This window comes from Glycine soja, chromosome 7, assembly GCF_004193775.1.
Source record: "Glycine soja cultivar W05 chromosome 7, ASM419377v2, whole genome shotgun sequence".
Lineage (NCBI taxonomy): Eukaryota > Viridiplantae > Streptophyta > Magnoliopsida > Fabales > Fabaceae > Glycine > Glycine soja.
Window position 1 is genome coordinate 12857329 of NC_041008.1, and position 21242 is coordinate 12878570.

At 37.5% G+C, this 21242-nt stretch overlaps 1 protein-coding gene across 1 annotated transcript; it reads right to left on the minus strand.

The window, feature by feature from the left end:
- Positions 1 to 15181: 15181 nt before the first annotated feature.
- On the minus strand, positions 15182 to 20716 carry LOC114420373. Its single transcript, XM_028386286.1, has 4 exons — positions 20462 to 20716; positions 15973 to 16102; positions 15656 to 15774; positions 15182 to 15580 (listed from the first exon to the last, which is right to left on the minus strand). The coding sequence occupies exons 1-4, from the start codon at positions 20714 to 20716 to the stop codon at positions 15182 to 15184; spliced, it is 903 nt and encodes a 300-aa protein (XP_028242087.1).
- Positions 20717 to 21242: the final 526 nt, after the last annotated feature.

A 21242-nucleotide genomic window follows, 5' to 3' on the forward strand; every position in this document is an offset into this window, starting at 1 on the left:
ATGTGGGAGGGATTAATTGATGTATGTGTTGCTTAATCACATAATGACAACCTTAGGTTAATTTTCGCTTAGTAGATTAATTTCGGGTTGGATTAAGTGATTGAACTGATTAAGGATAAATTCTTGTAACCTAGGATAAGAGACTTGCTTTTGAATCAAGGGGAAACAACATGTTTTAGTTCTGTTATTTCTTTAATTCAAATTAATTGCTGTTTAAATTACAAAAACAAACACCCCCCAATTCGTTACTGTTTCACTATTATCTGTTATGAATGTTTGGTTGATCATTGCTCATTGGGAGACGACCTAGGATCACTTCCTAGATACTGCATTTTAAATGTAGTTTTAGCTCATTTGGATATCGTTTGACTATAGTTGTAGTTTTAACCCTCCCCTGGTGCTTGTTTGAGAAACACATGATTTGCTGCATATAGTGCATGACTAGGGGCAATCCAGGTGATTTACAATCCTTTGATCTTGAAGTAGATAGAACCTTTCATACATTAGTTAGGCATAGTGTGCATCCTTGTCATTCTGTGCTTTTTGAGCATTCTGTTGCTGGTGATTCTGAATATTCAGATTTTGAGCATTCAATCACTAATTTTCATACTGAGAAAATGGCTCAACTTCCACCTCGTGAGAGGACTCTTAGGGAAATGGCTGCACCTGATTTCACTTATGAAAGCTTGTGCATTCAATATCCTGATGAGGGTGTTCCATATGTTCTCAAGACTAGACTAATACATTTGCTGCCCAAGTTTCATGGTCTTGCAGGTGAAGATCCTCATAAGCATCTTAAGGAGTTCCTTATTGTCTATTCCACCATGAAGCCCCTTGATGTCTAGGAAGATCATATCTTTCTACAGGCTTTTCCTCATTCTCTGGAGGGAGTGGCGAAAGATTGGTTGTACTACCTTGCTCCCAGATCCATCTCTAGCTGAGATGACCTTAAGAAGGTGTTCTTGGAGAAATTCTTCCCTGCATCTAGGACCACTGCCATCAGAAAAGACATTTCAGGTAGCAGGCAACTTAGTGGAGAGAGCTTGTATGAGTATTGGGAAAGATTCAAGAAATTGTGAGCAAGCTGTCCTCACCACCAGATTTCTGAGCAACTCCTTCTGCAATATTTCTATGAGGAACTTAGCAACATGGAGAGGAGTATGATTGATGCTGCTAGTGGTGGAACCCTTGGTGATATGACTCCCGCTGAGGCTAGGAATTTGATTGAGAAAATGGCTTCCAACTCCCAACAATTCAGTGCAAGAAATGATGCTATTGTCCTTAGAGTAGTCCATGAGGTGGCCTCAGATTCATCTTCATCTACTGAAAATAAAAAAGCATGAGGGAAAACTTGATGCCTTGGTCAACCTAGTAACTCAGCTTGCCATGAATCAAAAATCTGCATCTGCCCCTGTTGCAAGATTCTGTGGTCTATGTTCTTCTGCAGATCACCATACAGATCTTTGTCCTTCTTTGCAGCAATCTGGAGTCAATGAGCAACCTGAAGCTTCTGCTGCAAACATTTATAATAGACCCCCTCAGCAGAAAAACCAACAACAACAGAATAATTATGACCTTTCAAGCAACAGATACAATCCAGGTTGGAGGAATCATCCAAATCTGAGATGGGCAAGTCCTCCACAACAACAATAGCCTGTCCCTCCCTACCAGAATGCTGCTGGTCCAAGCAAGCCATATGTTCCTCCTCCAATGCAGCAATAGCAGCAACACCAACAAAGACAACAAGCAACTGAGCACCCATCTCAACCTTCCTTAGAGGAGTTAGTAAGGCAAATGACAATCTATAATATGCAATTTCAGCAAGAGCCTCCATTCAGAGTTTGACAAATCAGATAGGGCAGATGGCTACTCAGTTGAACCAAGCTTGTAGAAATTGCTTCATGATGATGAATCAAGATTGATTCAAGGTGTTTTGATGATAACAAAGATGATGACAAAAATCCCATGAGAATGATTTCAAGATTGAGTCAAGAACAATTCAAGAATCAAGAGAAAGATTCAAGAGAAGTTTCAAGTTTCAAGTTTTTCAAGAATCAAGAATCAAGAATAATTAAGATCAAGATTCAAGACTCAAGATTCAAGAATCAAGAAAAGGCTCAATCAAGATAAGTACAAAAAAGTTTTTCAAAACAGTGAGTAGCACATGAAGTTTTCACAAAAGCTTTTACCAAAGAGTTTTTACTCTCTGGTAATCGATTACCAGTTTACTGTAATCGATTACCAGTGGCAAGTTTTGTTTTCATAAAGTTTTCAACTGAATTTACAATGTTCCAATCAATTTCAAAATGGTTTAATCAATTACAATAGATTGGTAATCGATTACCAATGTGTTTGAACGTTGAAATTCAAATTCAAATGTGAAGAGTCACATCCTTTCACAAAAATGCTTTATGTAATTGATTACAATGATTTGGTAATCGATTACCAGTGATAAGTTTTGAACAAAAATCAAAAGATGTAACTCTTCCAATGGTTTTCAAGTTTTTCTAAAGGTTATAACTCTTCTAATGGTTTTCTTGACCAGACATGAAGAGTCTATAAAAGCAAGTCCTTAACTTGCATTTTTAAGAACAATCCTTTACAACCTTTGAATCTCTTTAAGCATCTTCTTGAATTTCTTCTTCTTCTTCCTTTGCCAAAAGCTTTCTAAAGTTTTCTAGTTTTCTAAACCTTGAAAACAAAAGTGTGATATTCATCTTTTTCATTCCCTTCTCCCTTTGCCAAAAAGAATTCGCCAAGGACTAATCGCCTGAATTCTTTTTGTGTCTCTCTTCTCCCTTTTCCAAAAGAACGAAGGACTAACTGCCTGAATTCTTTTGTGTCTCCCTTCTCCCTTGTCAAAGAATTCAAAACGATACAGTCTAAGAATTCTTTTGATTCTTCCCTTTCCCATAAATAAAAGATTTCAAAGGACTAACCGCCTGAGAATTCTTTTGTTTCCCCCTTCACAAAGTTTCGAAGGACTAACCGCCTGAGAACTTTGTCTTAACACATTGGAGGGTACATCCTTTGTGGTACAAGTAGAGGGTACATCTACTTGGGTTGTTGTGACTGAGAACAAGAGAGGGCACATCTCTTGTGGATTAGTTCTAGTGGAGGGTACATCCACTAGGTTGTTCAAAGAGAACAAGGGAGGGTACATCCCTTGTGGATCTTTGCTTGTAAAGAATTTTACAAGGTTGAAAAGAAATCTCAAGGACCGCAGATCGCTTGGGGACTGGATGTAGGCACTGGTTGTTGCCGAACCAGTATAAAACTCTTGTGTGTTTGTCTTCTTCCCTACACTCTTTATTTTCCGCTGTGCACTTTAATTATTGCTTTTACTTTTGGTAACATTAAGAAGAATAGATTTTTAATTAGTAAAGGTTCGTTAATAATTAATTCAACCCCCCCTTCTTAATTTTTCTGAGGCCACTTGATGCAACAAAGCTCAATCCCAAAATTCTAACAAATTGGCTTCATAAACTGTGCAAAATCCGAAAAATGTGAGTGTTATCACCTTGAGGTCTGGCAAGCAAATTGAAGTGCCTCCACCAGTAGCAGCACCTGCACCTGAACCTGTCAAGCTTCATTCTACACCTTAAAAAGAGGATGAGATAGTTGCACAATAGAGAAAGCTTCGTGATCATGAGGGAGCTAACAAAAATTTTCATCCAGGTTGACCTTCTTCTAGTAATTCTGACTTGCAGCAGCCTCCTATCCATCTTCTATTTCCACCTAGAGCAATTCCAAACAAAAAAGATGGAAGAAGTGGATAAGGAGATCTTGGAGACCTTCAGGAAAGTAGAGGTGAACATACCTCTGCTAGATGACATCAAGCAAATTCCAAGATATGCCAAGTTTCTAAAGGAGCTGTGCACCCACAAAAGGAAGCTCAAAGGCAATGGAAGGATTAGCATGGGCAGAAATGTGTCAACATGGATAGGTAAATCTGTTCCTCACATTCCTGAGAAATGTAAGGACCCAGGTACTTTCTGTATACCTTGCATTATTGGGAACAACAAATTTGAGAATGCCATGCTAGATCTAGGAGCATCAGTTAGTGTCATGCCTCTGTCCATTTTCAATTCTTTATCTCTTGGACCTTTGCAATCTACAGATGTGGTGATTCATTTGGCAAATAGAAGTGTTGCTTACCCCACAGGTTTCATAGAGGATGTGTTGGTTCGGGTTGGTGAACTTATTTTTCCTGTTGATTTTTATGTTATTAATATGGAAGAGGGATTTTCCCATGGTTCAGTTCCAATTATTTTAGGCAGGTCATTTATGAAAACAGCCTGAACCAAGATAGATGTTTATGCTGACACATTGTCTATGGAATTTGGTGATATTGTTGTTCATTTTAAAATTCTTGATGCCATGAAACATCCATGTGAGGATCTTTCAATTTTTCGTGTTGAGATAATTGATCAGATTGTTGATGATTATATGTTTGATTTTCTCTTCATGGTAGGAAACATCCATTTATATCTGATCTACATACTTGTCATTCCTTATGCATTGAATCTGAATCTGAGTTTGAATTTGATCCTGATCTGATTTTTATGTTGAGAGTGAATTTGAATTTGAGTCTGGTGTTGTACCTCTTGATGTTGATTTTTTAGAGTTAGAATGCACTAACCATGTTGCAGGAAGTACATATACTTCTGACTTACTTTATGAGGTACAGGCTAAGGAACCTTCCTCTTCTCCTACCCTGGTTCCTCCTACTGTTCAGCCACCACCCATACCAGAGTTGAAGCCCTTACCAGCAAATCTCAAGTATGCCTACTTGGAGGACAAGGAAAAATTCCCAGTGATCATCTCTGCCTCCCTTGCTGTTGAGCAAGAAGAGAAGTTGTTGCTAGTGCTCAAGAAACACAAGAAAGCCATTGGATGGACTTTAGCAGACATTCCTGGTATTAGCCCATCTACCTGCATGCATAGGATACTTTTAGAGGATAGAGCTGAGCCAGTGAGGCAGCCACAGCGGCGACTCAACCCCGTCATTCTAGATGTGGTGAAAAAGGAGGTGACCAAGCTCTTACAAGCTGGAATCATCTACCCCATTTCTGACAGTCAGTGGGTGAGTCCATTCCAAGTGGTTCCTAAGAAGACAGGCCTCATAATAATTAAGAATGAAAGGGATGAGCTTATCCTCACAAGAGTGTAGAACAGCTGGCGAGTCTGCATTGATTATAGGAGGCTGAACCAGGCAACCAGGAAAGATCATTTTCCCCTACCATTCATTGATGAAATGCTTGAGCGCTTGGCAGGTAAGTCTCATTACTGTTTTCTTGATCGTTTTTCTAGTTATTTACGAATTCATATTGCTCCTGAGGATCAAGAAAAGACCACATGCACGTGTCTCTTTGGCACTTTTGCCTATAGGAGGATGCCCTTTGGCCTATGCAATGCCCCTGGTACCTTCCAGCGGTGTATGCTTAGCATTTTCAGTGACTTCTTAGAGAGTTGCATAAAGGTGTTTATGGATGATTTTACTGTTTATGGATCCTCTTTTGATGCATGTTTGGATAGTCTGGATAGAGTTCTTAACAGATGCATTGAAACTAACCTTGTGCTGAATTTTGAAAAATGTCACTTCATGGTAGAACAAGGTATAGTTTTAGGGCATATCATTTTCAGTAGGGGCATAGAGGTAGACCCTGCAAAAATAGCTGTTATTTCACAATTGCCTTACCCCTCTTGTGTGCGAGAGGTTTGTTCTTTTCTTGGTCAAGTAGGGTTTTATAGGCGCTTTATCAAGGATTTTAGCAAAGTGGCCCTTCCACTATCCAATCTGCTGCAAAAGGAGGTGGAGTTTGATTTTGATGACCGGTGCAAAGAGGCTTTTAATTGCCTCAAGCGTGCGGTGACTACCACCCCTATCATTTAGGCACCTGATTGGACAACTCCATTAGAGTTAATGTGCGATGCATCCAATTACGCATTGGGGGCTGTCCTTGCTTAAAAGATTGATAAGCTGCCTCGGGTGATCTACTACGCTTTCAGAACTTTGGATGCTGCTCAAGCAAATTACACTGCCACAGAGAAGGAGCTATTAGCGATAGTTTTTGCTCTTGAGAAATTTCGTTCATATTTGCTTGGTACTCGTGTTATTTTTTATATTGACCATGCAACTCTAAAGTACCTGTTGAAGAAGGCTGAATCAAAGCCTAGATTGATCAGGTGGATGCTTTGGCTTCAAGAGTTTGATTTGGAGATCCATGATCGGAGTGGTGCACAGAACCTCGTGGCTGACCACTTGAGTAGGATTGAGCGTGTGTCTGAGGACTCACCCATTTGGGATGATTTTCCGGATGACCATTTGTACATTCTCTATAATATTTCTGATTCCTTCCCCACTCCTTGGTTTGCTAATATTGTGAATTATTTGGTTGCTTCTGTTTTTCCTCCCTTAGCATCTAAAGCTCAAACTGATAAAATTAAGAGCGATGCTAAGCATTATATTTGGGATGGCCCCTATTTGTGGAAATTGTGCAGTGACCAGGTTATTAGGAGATGCATTCCAGACCATGAGATTGACTCAATCCTGCAATTCTGTCATTCTTCTGCACCAAGTGGCCATCTTGGCATACAGAGGACAGCTCGCAAGGTGCTTGACTACGGTTTCTATTGGCCCACCATCTTCAAGGATGCGTGCCAAATCTGTAGCACTTGTGAGCCTTGTCAGAGAGCAGGCGGCTCATTTTCATGGAGACAACAAATGCCTCAACAACCCATGTTGTTCTGTGAGGTGTTTGATGTCTGGGGTATAGACTTTATGGGGCCTTTCCCTGTCTCTTTTGGTTTTGTTTATATTCTCCTTGTTGTTGATTATGTTTCAAAATAGGTGGAAGCCAAATCCACCAGAACTAACGATGCTAAGGTTGTTGTAGATTTTGTTATATCTAATCTGTTTTGCAGGTTTGGAGTCCCTAGAGCCATCGTTAGTGATCAAGGAACCCATTTTTGTAACAGATCCATGTATGCCTTGCTCAAAAAGTATGGGGTCGTGCACAGAATTTCCACACCTTACCACCCCCAAACTAATGGGCAGGCTGAGATTTCAAAGAGGGAGATAAAAAGGATCTTGGAGAAGATTGTGCAGCCGAACAGAAAGGATTGGAGCACCAGGCTGGATGATGCTCTTTGGGCGCATAGGACTACCTACAAAGCACACATAGGAATGTCTCCTTATCGGGTTGTCTTTGGTAAGACATGTCATCTTCCTGTAGAGATAGAGCACAGAGCCTACTCGGTTGTAAAGACCTGCAACTTCTCTATTGATCAGGCTGGAGAGGAAAGGAAGTTGCAACTAAGTGAGCTAGATGAGATCCGTTTAGAAGCCTATGAGAATTCCAAATTCTACAAGGAGAAGACCAAGAAGTTCCATGACAGCTTGATAGCTAAGAAGGACTTCGTGGTTGGACAGAAAGTTTTATTGTATAACTCTAGGCTCAGACTCATGAGTGGTAAGTTGAGGTCAAAGTGGATTGGTCCTTTTGTGGTGACTAATGTTTTTCCTAATGGTACAGTTGAGATCAAAAGTGAATCCACAGATAAGAGCTTCAAGGTAAATGGACACCGACTGAAACCATTCCTCACAAATCCCTCCTTAGTGGATGTAGTGGTGGAGGAGACCTCCTTACTTCACCCTACTTCTCTTTCGCCATGATTTAGGGAGTTTTCTTTTTCTATCTCCTTCTTTACTTTTATTGCACTTGTCCAAATTTATTGATTGTTTTGATTGCTCTTGATCTTATGATTGTGCTACATTGAGGACAATGTGTTGTTTAAGTGTGGGGGGGGGAGATTGTTCTTTTTTGTTCTTTATTTGGGGTTTTCTAGGTTAATTTTGTTATTTTGATTTTATGTTTTGTGTACAACATTGCATGTTTCTCTTTGAATTTTGGGTTATGTACAGGTAATGAGTAGTTGTTTTTGAAATAGGAGTTTCTTGGCATTTTGTGAATTGAAATCCTTGTTTTTCTCTACATGTCAAGTTAGTTTTGAAAGGTCAAATTGAAAGTGATAGATTTACCTTTGGTGAGATTTCGAGCCATCAACATCTATTTTATGCGGTGTGTTTTGCCCCATTGATTGCTTGCACAATAGCCTTGGCTTGACTCTTGTTGATACTTCTTGCTTCACATGCATGTTGGGAGATGATTTAGGAATTTTATTCTTATAATCCTCTAGCCAAATGAGCCTACCTTTAATTAATTCCTTTGATAGCCCCTTTGATCCTATGTTCCCCTTTCTTTGTTTTGAAGCTCATTACAAGCCTTAAGTGGAAAACCATGATCTCACCCTACCCTTAAGGAATTTTGGAGCTTTGGAATTGTTTTGGGAATAAGTGTGTGTGTGTGGGGGGGGGGGGGGGGGGGTATGTGATGCAATCCTACCCCCCAAGGGCATTGGATAAAAGACTCTAAGAAGATTGGGCCAAAGATGCAAGAGAAGGCCCTAGGGTTCTTATGAGCCTTAGGGTAGATTTCGGGCCCATGGACTAAGTATGAGCCCACTTATCTTTGTACATATTAGATTAAGGTTTCATTAATTTTGGGTCTTGTATTTAGGGCTCCATAATGTAGGTAGGGTACCCTAGAAATATAGGATTTTTCAGCCCTTGTATTTTAGGGCACCTAGACCAGTTTTTGTATTAGGGGTAATTTTGTAATTTCACATGCACTAAGTAAATATTTGACGTGTGTGGTTGGAAATAAATTTAATTGAATTGGTAGAAGCCCAATCCAATTAAATTTTAAAGGGGGAGGTGAGCATTTGCTTACTACATCTCATTGCCACATCATATAGTCACGCTTTGTGCATGTCCTTCATGTTTTACATGCCTCATGACACCTAAGCATACTTAGTGGAGAATCTTGGAATTGATCTTGGATAGTGGGCTGAACCATAACTAAAATTCACTAATCATAATTAGTGAAATTTTGGCTCCACAAATTCAATTTCAAATTCAAGTAAAATTTGAATTGAAATTCAAATTTCCCTCCAATTTTGTGTGGCACTTAGGCTATAAATAGATGTCATGTGTGTGCATTTTTTTGAACTTTGATCATTTGAATATTAAACTTCAGATTTCAAAGCTCTTTTCGAGCACAAAATTTCGTGCTCTTCTCTTCCTCTCCCTTCTCATTCATCTCTTTCTTCCTCCAAGCTCTTATCCATGGCCTCCTATGGTGGTGAGCTTCTTCTAGACTCATCTTCTTCTTGAAGTGGCGTCTCCTCTCTCTCTTCCTTCTCCATTCTGATGCCATTCATCTTCCAAGAAGCAAAGGAATCCATTGATGAAGAAGATCCTAGGCCTACAAGCTCAAATGGAGCTTACATCAGTATGTTTCATTGGATGATATGTTTTTGTTAGCCATGCTTGATGTATATACATATATTGCCTAATTGTTGCTTTATTTTTGAAATGCTTTCAAATGCTATTGTTCACGTTCCAAACAAAAAAAAAACAAAAAAAGAATGAAGTTGAATAAATGAGGTCTTGGCTTGAAGACTTGGATTGGTTTGAGGACTTGGTTGATTTTGTTTTGGGTTTACTTTTTATGCTTAATTCTTAATTTTGGTTTTGGGTTTACTACTTTTACTTAGTTTCCACTTATTTCCCATTGCTCCTCTATTCCTTTGGGTTTTTGCTACCTATCCTATACTTTCCTCTACCTTGTCCTTGACCACATTACAACCTTAAAAGACCTTTTGATCCTCATGTGTATGTGTTTGGCGAGTTTGGTTGTCAATTTTAGAGTTTTGCCAAGTCTATGTGGTGTTTGTTTTTCATGGGTGCTTTAAGAGTAAACAGTAGCCTAGACACTTGTGAGATAGAGTGCATATCTTGTGAGGCTTTATCACTTTTCATTCAATTCTTGAGTTGATTGACTATCTTGCCATGTTAGAGGTGCTTGGATGATTTTCATGACTGCCTTGATTCTTTAACTCTTTACGTGTTGGATGTTACCCATTCCTTTCATTCCTTGAGATTCATTAAGAAATATGTAAATGTTTTTGTGTTTGTTTGTCTCCCTTTAATGTCTCTGGATTTGTTCCTTGCTTTGCTTTTTGATTTTGCCCAGGAGTGCAAAAGGCTAAGTGTGGGGGGATTTGATGTATCGTTATTTTCTCCTATTTCTTAATCCTTTTTGTCACCATTTTAATTACTTATCAGCCTTAATTGTCAAATTAACTATGCAGTTTTATCATTTGGGCCTACTTGACTAATTTTTTGTTTTTAATTTAATTTCATGAGAATTATAAGCAATTGGGCTTGGATTTGGAATTGGGCTGAACCGGCTTGGACTTGAAGAAAGCAGACAATTTTATTTTATTTGAGCCATTTTTATTTTATTTCATTTTTGGGCTTGGACTTAAAGCAGAATTGTAAGCTTTGGGGCTGAGGACATATATAACAGCACCAGGGTTTTAGTAGAAGGAGACTGTTTTGGAGAGGAGAATTTTTAGGGTTTTGCAATTCCAATTTTTACTGTTCACGCGAACTGCTCACGTAGAATAAAATTTTGTTTTCTGCCTCCAATTGCAATTTCGTTTTCTGCTTCTGCCTTTGAATTCATTTTCGTTTCTGTTAATTAATGGAAGGCTAAGTCTCCAACGTTGTTTTCTCTTGAGGATCAAGCACATCTCTCTTTGAGGTTTTGTTATTACTATTGAATTCTGATCAGTTTTTCCTCTTCACCAATTGCTATGTATTTGTTGCTATTAATCCATGCATGCTTCATGCTTGATTAATTGTCTCTATGCTTAATTTACGTTCATGCTTAATGATCAGTTTCGTTCATGCTTAATGAACATGTGAGAGGGATTAATTTGGTGTATGTGTTGCTTAATTACATAATGATAGCCTTAGGTTAATTTTCGCTTAGTAGATTAATTTCGGGTTGGATTAAGTGGTTGAACTGATTAGGGATAAATTCCCATAACCTAGGATAAGAGACTTGCTTTTGAATCAATGGGAAACAACACGTTTTAGTTTTGTTATTTCTTTAATTCAAATTACTTGCTGTTTAAATTACAAAAACAAACACCCCCCCCCCCCCAATTCGTTACTGTTTCACTATTATCTGTTATGAATGTTTGGTTGATCATTGCTCGTTGGGAAATGACCTAGGATCACTTCCTAGATACTGCATTTTTAATGTTTATTTGATTCGGGTACGGTCTTGACCAATAACCCTATGTAGTATACACGCACTAACCTAATCAAAATAGTAAGTATAAACATTGATATACACCCCTAAGTCTCAATTAACTAACTACAAAATATACTTAACAAATAGATAAACATGTATTATAATAATAAAATATATCTAACTTCAAAGCTTTTAAATATATTTGCATGTTGCAAATATATATAACACACCACTATACAAATACATGTAATACTATATATATATATATATATATATATATATATATATATATATATATATATATTAATATAAAATAGTAGCAGTAAATATAAATGTATCATTAGATATATATAAATGTATAATATCAATAATATAAACGCATCATTTACATATCATTAGATATATATAAAAGTATAATAACAATAATATATTATGATAACTATCACGTTAATATTCAGGAATATATGTATGTACTAAAAAAAGGAAATCAGATTGCTTACGTATGTGATCATCATAATATAATACTAATTTAAAATCAAAGCCTAAAACAACGGTAAATAATTCACGTGATGAAATTATATATGCACTAAGAGGTGCAGCCACTCCTTCTTCCTGCATTAAAAGACTGAGCCTCAATAAAAGGTCTACAAAGTCTGTTCAGAAGTATAATAAACCCAAATCGTATATACATCCAGGGAACCTTAAGCGCATATTGGAATTTAATGAATATATGTATATTAGATGAAATAGCTATGGGCAATATCAAATCCATTTGGCTAATTGAAAAAGGATTTTAACTCAATATGCTTAATTAAAACTATTTGACCTAAATTTAGGCAAAACCGCAAGGATGCATACTTCTTTCTTACAACTCTGTCAATATTTACATAGTTCTGTTCCACTCTTGTGTAACCAAATTTGCACGAGTGAAAATCAATCACAATAACAAGAAAATAAATTTAAGAAAAATAGAATTGAATTTCAAGGAAAAAAACAGCAAAAAAAACCCAAAATTGATGCTCTAGGGATGCCTACACACGTTCATTCTAATCCCCAAGCGTGAGTAACTCATCCCTTACCTAGATGTAGTCACTCAAGCATTCTCCGTTAGCAATGGTGGCATTTCTGGTGCTTTCTAGAGCTCATTCTTCGGATGCTCTATTAGGATTCTTGAGCATCAGAGAAAAAGGAACAGAAAATGTATTGTAAAGCTGCTCTGGGGTTAAAAGTTCCTTTATATAGTGAGAAAATTGATGACCTAATTCTTATTCTTATTTATTTATTTATTTAAAAAAGACAAAAGAAAATGTGTTGTTACAATTCCATCCACCTTAAAAGAAGTTTTGCCCCTGAAACTTACCGGTATCAAACAAGGTAGGATATGTGCCCTCTAATTGCCAGGTGGCATCCTTGTTCGAAGCACTCCCCCATACCACTTTGACTAAGGGAATCTCCTTCCCCTTTAGTTGCTTGACCATACAGTCATCGATCCTCAATGACAGTGTTTCCTATGTCAAGTTCTCTTTCACTTGGACATTGTCCAACTCAATCACGTGCGACGAATATGAACATATTTTCTGAGCTGAGAGATATGGAAGACACTATGGAGATTTGAGAGATGGTGGCAAGGCCACCTGATATACAACTAGGCTGACACGCTTTAGGATTTCAAAGGGACCAATGAATCTAGGTGTGAGCTTATGGGACTTCAATGCCCTACCAAACCCAGTCGATGGAGTGACTCTCAGGAATACATGATCACCTACAAAAAATTCAAGGTCCTTTCTTCTCCTATCATGGTAGCTCTTCTACCTACTTTGGGTTGTTCTCATTCTTTCCTAGATTACTTGACCTTTTCAGTGATTTGCTGAACCACCTCAGGTCCTAAGACAATGTTCTCACCCGGATTTACCCAACATAGAGGTGTCCTACATCTCCTACCATACAACACCTTGTAAGGTGCCATGCCTATATTGGAGTGAAAACTATTGTTGTAGGTAAAATCAAGGGTAAGAAACTATCCCAACTACCCCCATATTCTAACACACAGGCTCTCAAGAGGTCCTCTAAGGATTGAATGGTGCGCTTGGTCTGACTATCAGTCTATGGGTGGTAAGAAGAACTCAACCTAAGCTTGGTCCCCAAGGCTTTATGAAGACTCTCCCAAAATCTAGAGGTAAACCTGGGATCTCTATCAGATACCATGCTAGAAGGCACACCATGTAGTTTAACTATCTCACTGATGTACAAGCTAGTCAACCTCTCTAAGGAATATCTGATGCTAATTGGGATGAAGTGAGCAGATTTCATCAACCTATCCACGATAACCTAAATGGAATCTAAACCTTCGAGGGTCCTAGGTAACCCCACAAAGAAATCCATAGTGATGCTATCCCACTTCCACTCAGGTATCTCTGAAGGTTGCAACTTCCCCCAAAGGCTTCTAGTGTTCTATCTTATCTTTCTAAAACACTAGGCATGCAAGGACAAACTCATTAACCTTTCTCTTCATACCTGGCCACCAAAATATCTACCTAAGGTCCTGGTACATCTTAGTCGCTCCCGTGTGGATACTCAGATTACTTCTATGGTCCTCCTCCAAGATCGCCCTCCTAAGCTCGGGTACACTAGGAACACACACCCTATCCTTGAATCTCAAGACTCCATCAAGTCCCACTCTAAAACTACTCTCTCTCCCTATAGCTATAGACTCTAACTGGGCTAACAAGAATGGGTCAGACTTCTACCCTCCTGGATCTCGCTCAAGAGCTCACTAGTGACTATCAACATACCCAACTTAATGCTACCAAAGGTGATCTCACATGCTAAACTCATGTCTCTAAATCACTCTAAGATATCTAACTCTTTAACCATCAAAGCAAACACCTAAAGGGATTTCTTATTGAAGGTATCAACTACTACGTTGGCTTTACCTGGGTGATAGCTAAGCTCAAAATCGTAACCCTTAAGGAACTATAACCATCTCGTCTGTCTCATGTTAAGTTCTCTCTTATCAAACAGGTATATAAGGCTCTTATGGTCACTAAACACCTCAAATTTAGATCCATAAAGATAATGCCTCTAAAGCTTAAGAGCAAAAACTACGACTGCTAACTCGAGATCGTGCATAGGATAATTCCTCTCATGAATCTTGAGCTGTCAGGAAGCATAGGCCACTACTTGGTCCAGCTGCATAAGCACTCCACCCAAACCCATCTTGGACGCATCACAATACACAACAAATGGTTCACTCAGGTCAGGTAACACTAAAATTGGTGCAGTGACCAACCTTTCCTTAAGGGTATGAAAACTACTCTCACACTGGGCATCCCACACAAAAGCTTGACCCTTATGAGTAAGCTTGGTGAAAGGTAAGGCTAGCTTAGAAAAACCCTCTATAAACCTATAGTAGTAACTTGCTGAACCAAGGAAACTCCTAATCTCAAACACTGACTTAGGGCTCTCCCAACTCATCACCGCCTCTACCTTGAAAGGATCTACTACTATCCCTCCCCTGGATATAACATGCCCTAGGAAGCTCACCTCCTCTAGCTAAAACTCACACTTGGACAACTTAGCATACAGTCTGTTGTCCTTGAGGGTTTGCAACACAGCTCCTCATGTTCCTCCCTAGTCTTGGAATGCACCAAGATATCATCTATGAAGACCACTTCAAAACTATTTAGGTAGGGATGATAGATCCTATTCATGTAGTCCATGAACACACCAGGGGCGTTGGTCACACCAAAAGGCATAACCAAGTACTCATAATGGTCGTAACGAGTCCTAAAGGCAATCTTTGGAATATCCTCATACTTCACTTTAATCTGGTGGTAACTTGACCTAAGATCTATCTTATTGAACACACAAGCCCCTACTAATTGGTCCATCAGGTCATTTATCCTAGGCAAAGGGTACCTATTCTTAATCCTCACCTTGTTTAGTTGACGATAGTCTACACATAGTCTCATGGTCCTATCCTTCTTCTTAGCTAATAACACTGGCACTCACTAAGGTGACACGTTAGGCCTCACAAACTGTTTCTTAAGCTCGCTCAACTCTACAGGGGACATCCTATAAGGTGCTATGGATATAGGTCCAGTACCAGGCACTAGGTCTATGGAGAACTCAACCTCTCTCTCAGGTGGTAATCCAGACATCTCCTCAAACACCTTCGAAAACTCCCTCACCAATGTTATATCACTCATAGGGGTTTTGGTCTCAACACTCATACTCGCTAAGATCATGTATACCTGTGCATCCTCTCTCAAAGATGCTTCAACCAGGTTAGCAGACAAAAACATATCACCTTCACTCACACCAAACTCAAGAAAGACAACCGATTTCTCACAATAGTTCAATAAGACGTGGTTGGAAGATAACCAGTCCATACCAAGAATAACATCAATCTGGATCAAAGGTAAAACAACCAAATCAACCAGTAACTGGCTATCAAAAATTAAGATAGGACATTAGAAGCACACATCAGAAGTTAAAACAGGCCCACTAGCAGGTGTATCCATAATTAAGTTAAATTTCAAAGAAGACACAGGAAAAGCAAGCTTTTCAACACAAACACGAGAAATAAATGAATGTGTCACAGCTGAATCATACAATACAACCAAAGGAACTTGAATTATGAAACACATACCTTGGATGAGATCATCAGACTGTGCGACATCAACACCACTAAGAGCCAACACTCTCTTTGTGGTCCTCGGTCATCCACTCTGGTTATTCAGACTCCCACTACTATTCTCCTTCCTGGGAAGCGGGCAACTAGTACTGATGTGGCCCTTACCTCGATAGTTGAAACAAGTCACATCATTATCTGGGCACTCATGAGCAAAATGACTCATCTTACCACACTTAGCATGCCAGGATGGCATAGCAAGTGCAACAGAAGCACCACCACCATCCCTACCAGCAGGCTGAGACACCTATTAACTAGCTGAGAACTCCCACCAGCTGGGTGAAGTCCTCCACCGGCAAGCTAGAATCCACTAGTCCTCTATCCCCTGAAACGGTTTCCATATGTTGGACAAGTGGTCTCAATAACTTAAGAAGGGGGGGTGAATTAAGTATTAAAATTTTCCAACTAACAAACTTAAACCTCCTTTTAAATGATAGGCTTAGAATGCAAAAGAAGAAGAAGCAATCAATTTAAGAATGTTCTTTTAAATGCGCAAGACAAGTAAACTGCAGTAAAATAATTGAGATAAGGGAAAAGAGAAATGCAAACTTGATTTATATTGGTTCGGCCACTTCTCGTGCCTATGTCCAGTCCTCAAGCAACCCACTTGAGATTTTCACTTACTTCTGAACACCCAAGGAATCCCTTTCCCTTGTGTTCAAGAAACTAACAATTCAAGAGACAACCAGTCTCTTGATTGCAACTTACTTTCTGAGATGAACATAAAGATCTTTAGAGTGGATAATACAATTTGATGTTCCTAGATGAACTCTCAATATATTTGGAAGTGTTTGCCCAAGAGTTTTTGAGAGTGCATTTGACAATTAAGTTCTCTTAGAATATCTCTCTCTTGCTTTTTGAAATCAGACACACACATATATAGGCCCTTCGTGCCTTTTCAAAATAGTTTAAAGAGATCAGTCTTTTCAAAAAGTTTTTTCTAAAATTCTTCACTGGCAATCGATTACAAGTTTCTGGTAATTGATTACACAATTATATTTTGAAGGTTCATGACTTTTGAATTTGAATTTCAAGAGTTTCGTTGCTGGTAAATGATTACAAACATCTGGTAATCGATTACAGGTTCAAAATTCAAATTCAAAACCTTTTTTAAAAGTTTTTTTTTTCAAAATTGTCTTATGGTAATCGATTACACTACCTGGTAATCGATTACCAAAGCCTTGGATGTCTTGGAAACACTTTGTTTTGAGGAAAGGCTTAATCTTGAGTTAATCTTGAAGCAAGGCTTTGTTTGTTGAAGCAACCTTGTATTAATCTTAAAGCAATGCTTATCCTTTGAAGCAACCTTGTTTGATTCTTCTTTGACATCATTGAAATCTTGTATTCATACATTCACAATCTCCCCCTTTTTGATGATGACAATCATTATCAGGCAAACTCTTTTCAGCATCATCAAAACCTGCATGATTCACATTCTGCCCCTTTTTAATGATGACAATCATTTTTAAGTGAATTCTTTTCAGCATCATCAAAACCTACATGATTCACATTCTCCCCCTTTTTGATGATGACAACCATTTGTAGGTTAAGAGCAACAACAACAAAAAGAATATCTATTTGTATAGTTTACTCCCCCTTGATTTTTCAATGATTGCTTATATGAGATAGTTGAAGATTTCATATATAAAAAGTTGTCTCATAAAGAATAGATAATTTCCCTTACTATTTAATCTTTTATCTATCTCTCTCCCTTTGTCAATATCAAAAGCAAATCATGAGCAGAGATGAGAAAACCATTCAGAAATTTATAATGAATTAAAAGAGTAGAGAATGCCATACCATACAAGTATCATTTCATGACCTAAAAGAAAATGTTACTGCTTGTTGCAATATATGAGATTCAAGTGATACCAAAAGGAATTAAAATAAACTATTTTGCACCCACAAAAATACATATCTAGTATAAAACAATCAAAATATATAATAATCAAAAAACAATCATCAAAAGTTATCAATAATCAACATAACCTTCAAACACAATCATCAAAGACAATCATAACTCTCAAACACAATCATCATAGACAATCTACAACTCAATAAAAAAACTCAATAAAAAACAATCATCAAAAGAAAATCAAAGACAAAAAAAAAAATCATGAAAGACAATCAAAACTCAATCAAAAACAATCATCAAAGACAATCAAAACTCAATAAAAAATAGTCATAAAAAACAATCATCAAAGACAATCAAAACTAAATCAAACACAATCATCAAAAGTAATCAATCAAAGACAAGTGACCTTTTGGCATCATTTGATACCACTTGTTGGGCTTGTTGATCAAGTGGCCTTTGTTTGTTGTCTCCATAGATCACATATTCACTATCTTTGGGAGAAATATGAATAATATTTTATGCATCTCTTGCCATGTGTTTGGAGCAACCACTATCAATGTGTCAATTCTTCTTCGCTTTCATAATCTTTCGCCATGAGACCCAGATTTATGATTTTATTTTCTGAATCACCTGAAGGATCCATGTCATTGTCTTCCCAAGTGACGTGTGCTTTCTTTTCTATGAAATTTCTCTTGTCGAATTTTTCCATTCTTCTTTTAAGGACAAGACAATCAAATCTCAAGTGCTCAGGTTGATTGCATTCATAGCATTTTGGGGCTAAGGAGGAATCTTCTCCTTTCTTCTTTGAATTGATGTTTGATTTTCTTTGATTTCTTTTGTTTCTCAGAAACTTATTGAATCTCTTCACAAAAGGTATGAAATCATCACCTTCTTCTATTTCATTCAAGTCCTCTTTGTCACTTTCTTCTTGAATAAAAGTTGATGAGGCTCTGAGTGCCATTCCTTTCCTCTTTTTTATCATTCTATTCATGTTGATGGAGTCTCATGAGTTCTATTTCATGTTCTTGAAGCTTTGCAAAAAGAGTGGCAAGAGACATATTAGTGAGATCTATTGATTCTGCAATTACTGTTACTTGTGGTTGTCATTGCCTGCTTAAACATCTCAGCACTTTGTAAATGAGATCTTTATTAGGAAATATTTTTCCCAATGATGCAAGATGATTAACTATATGAGTAAATCTCTTTTGCATATCTTGTATGGTCTCATATTGATACATTCTAAACAGTTCATATTCATGTGTGAGAATGTTTATTCTAGATCTCTTTACATCATTTGTGCCTTCATGGGTTACTTGTAATGCATCCCACATTTCTTTTTCATTTTTACAATTTGAGACTCTAAAATATTCATCCATGCCTAATGCAGAAGTGATTATATTTTTTTCCTTTAAATTGTATTGAACCTTTCTTCTTTTATCATCATCCCATTCTTCTTTGGGTTTTTCTATCGTTGCATTTCCCACTATCATTGTAGGAATGAAGGGACCAATTTCATTGGCTTCCCATATATTTAAATCTATGGATTCAACAAAGATTTGCATTCGGGTTTTCCAATAGTGATAACCCTCGCCATTGAAAACAAGAAGCCTATTAATAAAATTTCCCTCAGGAAATGGAAAGTTAGATGAGGCCATATCTATTCTTGAAGTTTTTAAACTTTAGACAAGAATCCTGCTCTAATACCACTTGTTGGACAAGTGGCCTTAAGAAGGGGGGTGAATTAAGTTTCAAAATTTTCCCACTAACAAACTTAAACCCCCTTTTAAATGATAGGCTTAGAATGCAGGAGAAAAAGAAGAAGCAATCAATTTAACAATGTTCTTTTAAATGCTCAAGACAAAGTAAACTGCAGTAAAATAACTGAGATAAGGGAAGAGAGAAATGCAAACTTGATTTATACTGGTTCAGCCACTTCCCGTGTCGACGTCCAGTCCTCAAACAATCCTCTTGAGATTTTCACTAACTTTGTAAAAAAACCTTTTTACAACTTCTGAACACCCAAGGAATCCCTTTCCCTTGTGTTCAGGAAACTAACAATTCAAGAGACAACTAGTCTCTTGATTACAACTTACTTTCTGAGATGAAAAGAAAGATTTCTCTCCTTTAGAATGGATAATACAATTTGATGTTCCTGGATGAACTCTCAATAGATTTGCAAGTGTTTGCCCAAGAGGTGTTGAGAGAGCATTTGACAATTAAGTTCTCTTAGAATATCTCTCTCTTGCTTTTTGAAATCAGACACACATATATATAGGCCCTTCGTGCCTTTTCAAAATAGTTTAAAGAGATGTGTCTTTTCATAAAGCTTTTTCTGAAATTCTTCACCGGTAATTGATTAGAAGTTTCTGTAATTGATTACACAGTTATATTTTGAAGGGTTATGACTTTTGAATTTGAATTTCAAGATTTCCGTTGCTGGTAAATGATTACAAATATCTGGTAATCGATTAGAGGTTCAAAATTCAAATTCAAAACCCTTTTAAAAAGTTTTTTTTTTCAAAATTATCTTCTGGTAATTGATTACATTGCCTGGTAATCGATTACCAGAGCCTTGGATGTCTTGGAAACACTTTATTTTGAGGCAAGGCTTGATCTTGAGTTAATCTTGAAGCAGGGCTTTGTTTGTTGAAGCAACCTTGTATTAATCTTGAAGCAATGCTTAGCCTTTGAAGCAACCTTGTTTGATTCTTCTTTGGCATCATCAAAATCATGTATTCATACATTCACACCATATTGCCCAAGAAGGGAAGAATACAACTTAGCACAACTGTGAGTCACATGCTTCTTCTTTTTCCCATGACTGGCATTGGCATTCCTGTAGAATGCGACCTTCTCTCGCTGATCCTCGTGAAAGATCCTACGCATGTTGGTCAATTGTGCAAAGTTATGGATGCCATGGTAGTTCACCATCATCTTCACTTCTGGTTGAAGGCTATTGATAAACTTCGCACATTTAAACCTCTCCCCAGCATACATATATGTAATAAATGAAATGTAAATGCGAAACTAATTAAAAGTTCACCAAACCCAGTATATAACAACATTTTCAAGGGTAAAAGGTTCACATTCACTTCTTAAGTATCAAATCTTAACCCAAATAAGGAAAATTGAATTGTCTTAGCTCAAAACACGATCGACCAAGTTTATGAAAAGGAATTCAACTAACAGTGGAAATCATAAAACAACTATACTATTCATGAAATTGTAACATATGAAATAAAACCCCATGCCCTGATGTCACATTTATCAGAGCATTTCCTTAGCAAAGGCTAAGTCTCTCCACCTCCAGCATGGAACTCATCATATGCTAGCTCACTTGAAAGAAAATGGCATTCAGCCCAAACACACACCAAAAATGAGTTATCATATTCATATATGATAAAACACTAGAGCATGTGAAACATATAATACTTAAAGTTGAATTTACATAAACAACATCACTTCACAAAATCACACACATTATTCACACTTATTCAAGTTCACACACTTCAGAAAATAACAC